We start from the raw sequence: 13,995 nt of genomic DNA, 5'->3' as shown, positions 1-13,995 counted from the left end.
GAGCTATCCTGGATGACTGTCCTTCACTTCTCATCCAATTAAGATTATTTTTTTTTCCATACAGACAAACATTTCTTACATAATCTCAATTCAAAGGTCAACTAAAATCAGTATGAAGTAAGGAGTTCACATGGAAAATTTTCAGGTTTTCCTGACAGTGGTTTGGTTTGGCAAAATCATAGCAGCCAAAATTACAATCTAGATGGTTAGTCACCATCTGAGCTGCTTATTGCAGGAGATACAGATAGATTCCAACAGGTTTGTATCTTTTCCTTCACATGCAAGGTAACAATTTTGCTCTCATTAAAGAGACTAGCTGCTAATCTCAACTATTTTCGGAAAAACAGCAGTTATCCTAACCTGTCTTTCACTAATCCACTTTATTCTTTGGTAATTAAGAAAATAGGCCAATTTCCATGCTGCTGTAGTGAAGTATAAAACGCACTTATTCTGGAGGAGTCTTGTGTGCATTGTGAAACTTAGTCCTCTACCCTTACCCAGCTGGCAAGTGCTCCTCTATGATGGTATCTGTACAGCTGATTTCCACAGATGACTATTGTCAAAGGAAGGTGATTAAGGATAAGAATGATTTAGCGTGTACCTGCTTGTGCTTCAAGCCACTTAAGAGCCTTGTCATTAGGAGCAGCGCTGGTGGAAAAGAGTTCGCAGTAACTCTGCATTACCAGAGCTCTTTCAGTAGATGCTGTATTTGAGATTGGCACTGCATCTCAGTACCTAATAAAATTTTCAAGGATTTTTGGCCATTACATATAGGCAAAGGGTTTAGCTACAGCAACGTAGCACAGATAGCTTTTATAGACTTCCTTGAAAATATACCAGATCAAATTTCATGCTCATTAACAAATGTACAACTTAGGGGAACGCCTCTGAGGCTTTCAAAAGTAGAAGTGTCTATGGGGGCATGGGTGTACTGATAACGATGTATGATAATGTTGAAGGGCTACAAAGGACATAATTATGTAAAAAATGTATTGTTCTTTAATATTCCTGGGTGCTATACAGCTATGTCTATGTTAACAAGCATTGCAGTGAAAGTGTAGCAACTGTGCTGAAAAAAACAGCTAGTGCTAAAAACCTGGTATCTACACCAAGTGCATCTGGGTGGGGGTTGCTTTGATTTCATACTGATTTGAGGTTGGACCAGGAATACATCTTTCAGTTTAGTTTCACTCAAAGGGAATATAGTTGGAGAACCCTGAGACTGATCCTCAGCGTGGTCTAGACCATGGTAAAAGTAAAGGTGATCAGATGTGCTTCAAAAGCAGGCTCCTTATCTGAACTAAAGCACTGATGGAGACCCCTCCACTGAAAAAATTAGGAGGAGCTACTGCCTTGTGACTGTGACATGCTTACTGCCTGTGATGCAATTTCTATGCACTGTGAACTAGAGCATGATAATAAACTAATGCAGATGCCCAATACCCCTACTGTCATTTTCCTGTGGATGAAAGTATACCAGTAAAACAGAAATGCTTTCAAACTTTTAACAAATCTCCCTAGCTCAAGGAAGATAATGCCTAGTCCAAAAATATTATTTTGGTGAGAAAGATTGAAAAGGCATTTAAAATGTTGATCTTCACTGGAAAGCATACCTGGACTCTTAATGATTATGCAAAGACAGATTCTTACCCTGTTCAGTCGGTACATCTCATTGCTATATCTCACTTCTACTAAAGAGAGCTTAGTCAGGGAGAAACTGCAAAGCTGGGAAATGTTGGACCAACTGAATCCCTGGCTTTGATTTTTGGCTATAAGGATTATTAGCTGCCATCATGAAATACCATGAGCTCCTAGGTTATCTTAATCGGACCAAAAGGAACCAATTCCACAGGTTTGCAAAAGGATGCACAAAATTGCTGTCATTACTGTCTGATAATCTTAAGAAAACTGTTCTCCTGTCCAAAAAAGGTCATTTTCTCTTTCTGCCAATTTATAAAGTGTTTACAGTGCTTTTAGACAGTTATAACCTAAAAATAAAGCAAACGACTTTATGAACAACTCACAGCAAATAACTACCTCATTCATAAACAAAACAAACAAACAAAAAAATCAAACTCTACTCCTGCATAATTTATCACTTGGAAAAAAAAAGTTAAATTCACTAAATATGTTTACCCTGCAATAGGCTACAGCATGCCATGTTTCCCTTGCTTTCATTTTGCAGGCTTCTTTTTTTTTTTAAATCTCCTTTCCATTCTTTCCACTGTTAAATCATAAAGTAATCTAAATGACAAATTGGTCTTCCTCTCCATTTAAACACAGTGTGAATGAAGCACATTAATTCTCTATACTGAATGTAATCAATTTGTATACCTCTTCCCTATCACTCCTGCCCTTCCATTATGTTATACAGTCAGCTGCCTTTATCTGACTAGAGAAAAAAGCATTTTCAAAATGTTGCACCACACCAGTGGAATTTCATAATGGTCTAGGTAAATCTTTCTCTTGATTTCTGCAAACATGATCAGAATTTGTAAGAGACCCAAGAGCAAAAAACATTAGCAAAAGCACACTAACTCTTTTATTTTGTCAACATTTCTTGTCCTCCTATTAATCTTCCATTATGGTTAGATATCCCATTTATCACTTATCTAAAGAGTTACAAGTAATTCCTGCCTCAGATGTACTGTCAGTGCAACTCAAGGTAGGCGTCAGACAAGATTTACTGGACTGAACACAGTTCAAAGAACTAGGACTACATCTTAAAAAAGGATTTAGATTTCCTCCCACCCGCCTAGTGAAAGTCAAAGCTTTAAGTAACTAAACTCCCTACAGAACATATGCAAGCTTTAAGTATTTAATAACGGGACCCTTAAAACCAAGGGTCTCCTCTCACCCAAACTTTCTAGCAGGAAGCGGTGCGCCATTGCACCTTTTTGCATTAAAAATAGTAACAGGTTTTGAGAGAAAGAAGCAGAAACCAGGACTCAGTTGTCCCCCAGTTAAGAGACCCTAACCACAACAAAGGCATGCTTGCCTTGTTTTGGCTCTCCTTGCATCCTTCTGAATCATGGAGAGCTTCCAAAAGAGACTGCATAACCAGATGGCTAAAGAGGTGACAGATGGGTCTTTGAACCATCAGGCAGAGAATAGAATTAACCAGGGTTTCATACTGCTTCAAAGACTGATGAACCACTAGACCATCATACAGAGGAGGAGATTCCTCAAAAAGCAGAAGATTCCTATCAGAAAGTCACCTTGTAAAAAGGCAGCTCTGAACAGGAAAGTAAGCAGCAGTCGCAGTTCTTTAAAAGGAAGGGTTGAGGAGCCAACATACAGAGCAAGATTCAGAGATTTGGCTCCTGGTGAAGGAATTTATCATCCTGAGACCCCAAAGAAGGCACTAACATTCCAGGGAGAAACAGGTTAAAACCCTTTTTCAGCCAAACACTACAGTCTGGCAGTTCAGCATCTTCCATTTTTTGGTGATTTTAGAGGGCTCCAGATGGTATTTCAAATCTATTTATTCTGCACTACAGTTTAAATTATTTACTGGATCCAAATTCATTGTTTCAGTATAAATATTTAAAATATTTAAAATATTTAAATTTCAATGGTAGTTATCTGAGCCTATATACCTATCTTCTGTTGACCTTTCTCTTTTTTCCCCAAGTCCATGAGGACTTGTTTCCTTCCAAGAGGCTTTCTGTCTGTTGATTTTGTGAGCACTCTGCTATATGAATATTTCAGGATGTAAGTGTTTTCATGCAAAATACTACTTTTTCAGGTCCTACTAAATAATATTATGAAAAAAAATCTGTTACAACACTTGATTTCACAGAGAGAAACTACATAATCATATTGCCTCTTGTCAAGTGCAATGTACACTATTTCTTCCTATCTATGATTGTGTGAACACATAGAAATACCCCTATTAGTCTTCATCTAAGTTTATAACGCCTGTTAATTAATACACTAGCTTTTTAAAGCTGACTTAAAAAAAATATACTTGAAGTTGATTCTGCAGATTTCATGAATCAATGTCCTCATCTCCTTTACTACTTCTTCCCATTCCTACCAGTCTTCTGGCATGCCCTACTTTTCTATTTACTCCTCAAATGAGGGTCTGCCATTACCTGATTGCATACAGAGTCATTCATGGAGTTCAACAAAATCAAAATTCTACTGCCAATAAGCATTTTTTTCACAGTGAGAAACTCCACCTTATTTAAGGCTGTGTGGTTTCTTTCAGCTAATTACAGTTCAGCGTTATTGCTGAAATGACTGCGTCAGTACTACAAAAAGATTTTACACCAAAAGCATAACTAGTCAAACAGAAAATATCTTTCAATTCTTCCATCATAAATAACAAGAATACCATAAGATTAATTCAGAGTCAATACCCAAAGAACTTATGATACACTAGTGGCAATATCAACTAACCAATTTTCTTTCCTTAGTAATTCCCACGTGAAAATCCATGGGACTAAATCCTTACAATCCACTCACTTTTTCGTGTCCCACACATAGCTTTTCCTTTCAGGGAGATTACTCTCATGCAGACCAAAGAACGTTATTTCTGAGGTTGTGCCTCAAGCCACATGGCAAATTCCAGAATAAGGTACATACGAAGAAAATCTCAGGCACAGGGCAACTTAGGAAAAGGGGGATCCAACTGTATGATTTAGAAAGCCTATTCTGTGAATCTCAGAAAAAAAAAATTAGGTGCCAAAACAACTCAGCATGGTCAGAACTTATGTAGCTGTCCCTCACCACAAAAGCAGAAACCTTGCCTTATAATGGACTCCAGAAGAAAGCAATATGTTCAGGGAAGAGATTGTAAAGATCATCATTGATGCCATGTCATTGTTTCATCATTTTGGAAACAGAGAAACAGGGACACTAGAAGGGGAAATGTCTCACTTGAACTGACCAAGAGGCCTACAATAGACCAGCTGAAGTATATATTGCACCATAGTACTATACTTTATCTGCCTGACTAACGTGCTTATGCCAGAACTGGGCGCGTCCTGTCACTTTCCTGCTCATGCAGCTAAATGCACATTGAGGAAACTGCTTAGAACCTTATGTGCGTATATAAATGCATTCCACTGCCAGTAATTCATGAGGAAGTGAAGGAAAAAAATTGCCTACCCAAACACTTGAAGACAAAATAACTGGCACCAGGAGATGTTTAAGATCCCTGTTGCTCTGCTATTTCTACACAATCCCGTCTAGGTGAGAGCCATTCCTTTCAGCCAGTTTTGTGACATCAACTAGAAGATATGAACACCTGGGATGAAAAGCTTGAAGAAACAGCTCAAGAAAGTGAATTTTCCACATCACAACCAGCTATGTTAATTCCAGTCTTAAAAGAAACATTGCAAAAAACTCCTTTTCTATTTCTCATGCAGAAAAATGGTTACTGTATATGCGCATCTGTGGTGAAATGTAATTCTTTTTTGTTTAAGATGCAAGACTGAATCTGAAGAAAAACATACCACACAGTCAATTAAGTCCATGGACCTGTCCCAAAACCCAGAAACTACAGTCTACACTGAATTGGTAGTAAAATCATGTCTTCCTTTTTCTTCAGCTGTCTGCAAACTGATTAACTAAGACAACTTACCAGATATGAAAAATTAATATGCTTTTGATTTTGTAATGTTTTTTCTAGATGTATTATCATCACTATGATACATCTAGTAATGACAACGATAAAAAAATAGCATTATCTCTAACATGAAGAAAAATGCAGTTATGACTCTCTTGACAAATTTTGCACAACAGGCCAGCTATGCTGAGTTTAACTCTGATTGTTCAAAGAGCATCTCCACTGATAGTGAGCTTAGGGACACATACCTATCAAAAGTTTTCAACCTTCCTCTACTAAACAAGAGCCTAGCTGAAAAGTTTACATGCACATCCAAAAAGTCCATCCTTGAACCAAGCTCCAAGTCTTATAACAAGTGCCTGAATAATTATAATAAAAATTAATGGGTCAAGAAGACAGATAAAAAACTGGAGTTCACTCTTCATCTGAAAGCAAAGTCTAAGTTTGGGGACTTAAGCAACAGTTAGGATTAATCTACATGAGAGAATTACGAAACTTTCTCTTTAATTTCTCTTTTTTTTAACACGGTATAGTTAAGCCCATATAAAGACCTATGCTGAAAAGATTTATTTCAGTTTTTGGGTAGCTCATATTATTAATAATTATTAAATGGCCATATTATATATGTACTGTGCCTACTACACTGGATCTTCAATACATGCAGGCTTAGTGGTTCAGAAATTTAAGGCAACTCTGATGTTGTTGAAGTAGTTATCTGTGCACATCTCTGCATCATACCATGTAGACATACTTCAGATGCTTCAAAAATGTGAAACATGCTTACCACTGCTGCTGTTTCTTTGCATTTCTGTAAGGTGAGGATGTCCCAAGCCAGGGGTGTGGTCCTGATGTACAAGCTGATGTACAAACACGCTGGACTTTACTCTGAAGAATCTTAAATTATCGTGACTGACAATGGTCAGGCAACTGAAATATCCATTCTTACTTGGTAAGTGTAAAAAGGAGTGCAGAGCACCAGCTGTATTAGTAAGGGCTTCTATCTCCTGCTGTGAAAAACGCACAATGCCTGCGTGTTATTTTTTTTTCTCTTTAAAACAAGGATCTTTGTAGTGTGTTACTAGGTTGAAGTATACTGTGAAACTGCATGATGTGGCATTGTGAACTTCCTCATTCTGACTGTGTTTACGTTTCCATGCAAATTTCTTCCCAGCAAAGACAAGTGAGAAGTTTTGGGTTACCATATCAAGAAACTAAGCCTGATCCTCATTTACCCTTTGTGTATGAGCATGAATGCTGGTGCGCAAGGTTGGAGGGGGAGGGGAGAGAAAAAAGAAATACTTGTTTCAGTTCTGTTAAACTTATAGGATCGTGCATTTTCATTTACCACTAAATTAAGTAACTCAAGTCCACCCAGCTGTCTACTAGAAATTCAGACATTAGCTCAGACGTGGCCAGCTTGTTCTCATCTCCAGGAAAAAACGCTCATTTTCTGATTGTGTGCTTCACACCAAGGGTATCAGACTGTCAGAAGCCTGAACGTCTGAACCAGACAGAACTGTTGGTGTTGTTTCTTCCTTCCCAAAGCTTATTTTAATGCTTATTCTGCCCAATCACCCTTTGTATGGTTCCAACACTTGGGTACCGAACTAACAGCCCCTACATGTTCACAGTGTAGAGGTGTTCAGCAGTGCAAAGTCCTGTACAATTTATGCCTGACTGGAGAGGGTGTTTTGCAGGCACAAAATCCATCAGATTGCTGTGGTAATGGCAGCTCTACAGAACACTGATTCAAGACCATAGATTTATATCGTGTAAGTCAATGAAAAATGAAAAAGAGGAACCAAAGCTGGATTTGAACTGATCACCTAAGGAGGAAAAACTCCATGTCCCATTGTAGTGAGCTATCTGGCACTCTGCCTCATTCTCTGCCTCTGGCTGGAGATTTAAAAACACAGTAATACTCTGTCAGAGGACACAGTGTGTCTGTCCTCATGAAGAAAAATCGAGCAAAGAAAAAGATTTGGTTCCCTTGTAGGACTACTGTTTTTAAATAAGAGAAGTATGTCTTCCGATTGAGATGCGCTAACTTCTCTGTAGCAAAGGTTTTCGTGTTACTTCTCATGTCCTGCCTAGGAGTTTATTACTATGGCAGTGAGAAATTCCTTTTAAGAACATTAAACCTTTCTTATTAGGGACTAACCTGCATACTTCTAAATCATCAGACCAGTCATCATACAACACTGGCGGCTTCTGAACAGCATCAGTCACTTTGGGCCCTGCCCCAGCAGGTGCTCCGTTATCTGGGACTGCCAGAGCATCACTGCCGGAGCCTGCCTCTGCAAAGCAGTCCTTCGTATCTTTATTGTGTCTAAGGAAAGACGCAGGTTGCTGATCTCTGTAGCAGCTTTTCCCTTTGCTTTTCCCACATTTTCTTGAGGAAATCCTTGCTTCCTGAGATGATGCTGAAGACTGCGATTCGTTAAGCCTTGGAACCCTTCTTTGGCGGTGATTTAAAGTAGGATTCTCAGGGTCAGATACCTCTTGCTTCTTTTTCCCCATTGTCCCCAAAGTGACAAGTTCAACAGCATTATTGTTTGAGGGCCCATCCTGGTTACTGCATGATCTATTGCTCCTTCTCCCCCTCCTGGGCATTCTGGCCTTTTCTCTCGCTCTCCTCCTAGCCTGAGCCCACTGACTCTCATCCAAAGATGATGATGAATCAGATGCATTCCAGCTGGATCTCGCAGGCTCAGGATGCAATTTACAGTCTTTCCCCTTTCCTTGCTTTTCTGTATGCTCACCATTGTCTCCAGTCTCTCTTTTCCGCCTAAACCTTCGTTTTACTTGTTTCTTACCAGACTCCCTATTAGAAGGGGTCAGCATCGTGACAGGGGTTGCATGTTCAAGCTCATCTTCTGACAAATCATGCAAGGTAGTAGATCTGGACAAAGCAGTAAGCAAAGGAAAGGGATGGAAATGGTAAGGGTGGGTGGAAAGAGAGAAATCACAAAAAAAGGATGAAAACGAGAACATGAATTTTAATAGAAAAACATGAGACTGAAAAACAAAACCAGAACCAAACCAAAGAGAAATCAAAAGAAAACTAAAGTCTATGTAAATTATGAATAGCGTTAAGCAGAAGCAAGAGCTACATATTATTTAATAAAGACAACAACTAACAAGTATCAGCCAGATTAGAGCATAATTTTCTCAGCACATACCTACAAATGTCCTGAGTGGAAGGGCACACAGACAACCGTGACTGACTCCTGGGAGCTGTTCCTGTTGTAGGGCTGCTTGCCTGTTGAAATAAGTTAGATAGTTTGGAATCTTTGTCCATGAAATACATTGCAGATATTTTACTGCTTTGCCACATGATTACAAAATTAAAATAACTGTTGCTGCTGTTCATAGCGCACTGTTGAACACATGCAAGCTCACAAAATACAGGAAGCCTGACCAAAACCAAAACCTATTTGTGGAACTAAATGTGACTGGAGTGTTTCAGCTCTCATTGGCTCATGACTACTTTTTGTCGCTGTTTGAGGAAGCAGCTTTCAATATTTGAATTTTCATTTTAGTTTTGATCTACTGTAAATGTCTGATGGGAAAGGATGTTGTTTTTATTTCACGCAATCATGCTTGTGCATGATGATTCCTTTCAAAATGGAGTGAAGTGCATGTACATTATAGTGAGTGATGAAGAGCACAAAGCTAACCTATGTTGAGTGGACTGATGGAACACCAAGAAAATTACAGTATGTTTTAAAAGGTTTTCAAGGCAATCAGATCTTCTAGAAGAGCTCAAATATGTTAAACTGATGAGCCTGAGAAGACCCAAGTGCAGGCTGCATCTTTACAGAGCTGATCACATTCTCAAACAGCAGGAGAGATATAAAACACATTTAGTATGTGACATTTTGCTCATAAGGTTGTTGCTACAAATTGCAGACTCAGTTGCTCAATACTTCCACTGAAAACATATTTTGATGGTGTTAACAGCAAACCATTTCAATCTGCCTCATAATCTACTGACAGCATAGCTGTACAGAATCCAAATTTAAATCCAAGGCTTTGTGATTCTTCAGGATCACTCACGAGGTACAGTATTGTGGGGAGAGGGTTCAGTATAAATCATTCTTAATGCTATGACCTTCCTTTAGCTCATAAGGGCATTAGCTTTTAGTATGCAACCCTATCCCATTGTGAACACCACCACCAAATGGAGACAAAATACTATAAGCCTAAGAGTTCCACAAGATCACACACCAGATGCAGGGGAAGAATGACTATTAAGCAAGAGTACAAAGTACAAATAATACAAAAGTGTAAAGGCTGTGATCCCAAGCTTTTGTACTAGCAAATCAAATTCAGTCACACATAGAGTCCATAACTACAATTATTTCTAGCTCTCCTTTCACAGACATTTTTGTGGTGTCAGTTTGAAAATTAATAGTACAGGCAAAAATAAATAAATACAGCAAGTACCTCCTGACAATTCACTTTTAGCCAGGGTTCTTAATATCCATTCCATTTCATGCATAGATCTTTTGGAAACGTCAGTCACCACTATGTGCATTTTTGCTTTTAATGGGATACCAGCTGAGACTTAAGAACGGTGCTTTTGCATGAAAATAATCTTCTAGCTTTCGGAATTCAAGTAACCCTTTTTACCTCTTGATGTGTTAATATCCCATCAAAAATATTGCTAATTCTTTACTACTATTGCCAAGAAATGAAGCTCAGAATTATGAAAACTAAGCCAACATAAGAAATTAAATTGAGAGAGGATTTGGGCACAATCCTTATGTTCATACGTTTTTTCAATGCCTGGGACCACAAGGCAGAAGAGAAACATTAGTGTCTGCAGTCTAATGCTGGAAGAAAGGACAAGTATCAGTGAGAGAAATTCTTTGGATTTCATATCTCTTCTTCTACCAAAGCAACATTTCAATTACACGTACTGTGAAGGAATATGAATTGGTTTTACATACACATTAGAAACAGATGGTATATGTATGGTTAGGTATATAATCTTTTTCCACCTCAGCCTCTGTGATTAGTTTTAAGTGATTAGGCATACCTTAAGCTACTTAATGAGGAAAGATGTAGACAGCAGCACCAGAGCCACATTACTGGGCTACATGCTGCTGCTGCGTGAAAAAACATCCCTCCAGACTAAACCCCAGGTGAAGGACTGCTGAAGAAATCGAGTGTGGACTAGTCCACACTTAATCGAGTGTAATCTAGTCGAGTGTGGACTCCTGAATTCATCCCTCATGACTAGCTCCCATTTCTTTTTTCCCCTCACCGCTGCAGGACTGTTACCATTGCTTCTTTCAGGATCTGTGTACTACAGGGGTTCGGCTTGATCTTAAGCAGTGGTCAGGTCATCCCCATGCCGTAAATGCAAGACTTATATCACCTTGCCACAAGCATTACCCTTTGAAGGGATAAGGAGAAGGGTTAAACTGGCCCAGTAACCGTACAGTAGGTCTGCACAAGTTCAACAAACTTTCAGCAGCTATTAAAGCAGGAAGTCAGCCAGACGGTTCTTAAGAGGGCTGGAATCAAGCCAAACCTTAAAACAAATTCCTTGAAAAGCTTTTACACTTATTATTTGGGACTGGAGACAGGTGGAAATCTAATTATTTTAAGATAAAAATTACATTACCGGTTTGATTGCTTAAATCTTACATTTCACTCTCAGCTGTAAAGAGTCTGGATTGTTTCAGCCCTGCTCAGTCAAATTTACTTTCTAGTTCCCCTGTACTGGCATAATTATGTTATGTTTAGTTGCACATAACTCAGAGGAAGGATTATTTCCTTCTAAAATAATTTACATCAAATTCTTAAAAAAAAAAAATGCTTTTTGCTTGTTTTTCTAATCCCTATTGGAGCAAACCTGACATCTGGGCAGGCAAAAAGCCTATGTACCACTTAGGTCTTCAAAAACAAAGGAAGAAAACTCCAACATGCCAAGTTATGCACAAGATAATTCAGATTCTTATCTGTGAGCAAGTTTCATTCAATAGGTTTTTACAACTTCTAAATATAAATTTTGATTTTTATCTACTTTAAAATAGCTTTTAATGAACTGATGGAGTGATTTCTAAAACCAAGAAAGTTAGTGTTTCTGATATCATTCATTATTTGATGTTTACTTATGGACCTCACAAGTACTGGAGGCCCTTATTTTGTAAATAATTCCAGTCTTATTTCTGTAAATTAAAGAGGAGTGGAAGGTCCTGTTAACTGGTCCATGCTACTGCAAGCCATATGAATATAGTCATTCACAGCTAGTCAAGCTGTTTTTAAAAACTTGTAAGTTCTAACTCAGCTGGAAGCATATTTGAGACCTTTACCTCAAAATCCCTATGCTTTTTCACCATACCCACGTTCTGACAGCATAAACTCCACCTGCTTTCTGCTGCCAACACTGCCTCTGCACTTACCTCATTTCTTTTGGTAATATTCCCTCTTAGCCATCTTCTCTACAAGCTATACATCCCAAACTAATTTTTTTTTTTAAAAAGGTATATTCGTTAAGTCCAGCCTCACAGTGAAGATACCTAAAGTAGCATTTAGTCAGCTGGTGTATTTACAGAACACAGCATACAGCTATATCGAAGTTCCAGGTTAGATCCTAGAAGGGATGTAGTTGTATCAGTATAGTGTTTTGCTTCCTCTGAGCGGCAGAGCGGGCTGATGAACCCAACCAAGCACTGCCCTGCACAGGCTCCACGTTCATTCAGTCGCTGCTACCTTGGAGTCTCTGCAATACTGTGCTGCCACAAAACACAGCATTGAACAAGTCCATCATCCCTGCTCATAATATAAGCTTTCTTTTATTTTTAATCAGCTTTACTGCTAGTTTTAGCAACAAAATACAAAATCTTTTAAGTGGCATCAAGTTTATTTTAAAGGCATACCCGACAAATCAAAACATGATCATTTGAATATATTCTGCTCATATCATATCAGTCCAGCTCTTATGGGATTGTATATACAACAGATGTTGGAAACAGTCCCTAGCACACAGATCTTATTGCTATAATTGCTATCCCATTGCTATATTGCTGTTTAGCACAGTGAATATTTTGAGATACTGTGTTTATTGAATAGAGGGATCAGATTGATGCTGTGGACTGCAATTCCACTTGGCAGGCAGAACAATGAATTTTTTAAAAAATAGTATTCCTTGAATGGATGTCGACTTCAGACAGCTATACTGTACAGCTCATTGGAATGGGAAAACTAAACAAGCACTGTACTAATTTTATCATAGCAAATCATACCAGCAGCATAATTAAATGTGGTAATTCAAAATAAAGTTGTCTGACAATTCATTTATAAGCAAGGCAGCTCATTTTTCTATGCCGTCAACACAAGGAAGATGCTCGAGGGATAATGCCAACTCCTGCTGATTAAGTTTGTCATTTCAAAAACGTTGTTAGTAGCAAGAGATTCCCCAGTCACCACCTTCTGCTATCTTGGCCAGTTTAGATGAATTTTCTCATCAAGGATATGCAATCCAATTAACAGACATGACAGGGCACTTATCCATAATTATTTTTGATACGTTCAACAGGATTTGGTAGCATGCTTTTCCAACAGAATACTGGTAAATCTGGAGTTTTCAGGACAAGTGAGATGATAATTATTTATCTGACACAAGGGGACTTTAATATCACACATGTCTGTGTTAAAAGACTGCAGCAAAGACAGAAGGGAGGGAAAGAATGAAGTTCAACTGATGAAAACAATAAGAATTTCAAATCAAGATTGCCTTTACTTTGGTGTTCAGGATCTGATAGAATTTTCCAGATAGTAACAAAAAACGAGAGTCCTCACTGACCATCTACTGCTTAACAGTGCATGTTGAAACTGGTCCAAGAACACGAGACAAGTTGCGTTCTTCTTCAGAAGACAGAAGGGCTCTACTTTGACCTAACAGAAAAGCTGAGTAAAAACACATTCCACAAGTGCAAAGCATTCATATTTGAATGGAGTTAAACTTTAAAATAACAAACCAGATGTAATGGACAGCTGCTATAAAATGGCCGCACAGATACCACCAGAAAGGCTCACGAATCCTCTGATACCTCTGTTCTGAATAAAGGCGGCATTTCCAAAAGCTGCTCAGCTTATAACACTGCTTAAGTAGAAAGTCACAGAAAACTGAGGGAAGGTAGGGCAGACAGGGAATATGACCAATGCTTTTATTCTTCTACTAAGTATGCTTTATAGCAGTGATACATCACAGCATCCTCCAGCTCCCACCAGCCAATACAGTTAAAAAGCTGAAACTCTGCCCTATTAAAATAATGGCACACCAAGGAATGGCTATGTTAGAAGATTGTGGCAGTTTGCACGGCAATAAGCTCAGCAGGAGATCTGGTCTGTGTATTTTCGTCTGAAAATTTCTGCTTTGTAAACAACACAACTTTTTATGGAAA

The 13,995-nt window shown here is 38.5% G+C and overlaps 1 protein-coding gene across 1 annotated transcript in view; it reads right to left on the bottom strand.

The window, feature by feature from the left end:
• MARCHF1 (membrane associated ring-CH-type finger 1) overlaps positions 1–13,995 on the bottom strand; it is a 92,733-nt gene that overhangs the window by 26,375 nt on the left and 52,363 nt on the right. Inside the window, exon 3 of the mRNA XM_009815186.2 lies at positions 8,758–8,837. Coding sequence (XP_009813488.1) covers positions 8,758–8,837 — 80 coding nt within the window. The remainder of the gene's footprint in view (positions 1–8,757; positions 8,838–13,995) is intronic.

The sequence above is a fragment of the Gavia stellata genome, chromosome 5, assembly GCF_030936135.1.
Source record: "Gavia stellata isolate bGavSte3 chromosome 5, bGavSte3.hap2, whole genome shotgun sequence".
NCBI classification, from domain to species: Eukaryota; Metazoa; Chordata; class Aves; order Gaviiformes; family Gaviidae; genus Gavia; species Gavia stellata.
This window is presented reverse-complemented; position numbering and strand designations above follow the sequence as displayed.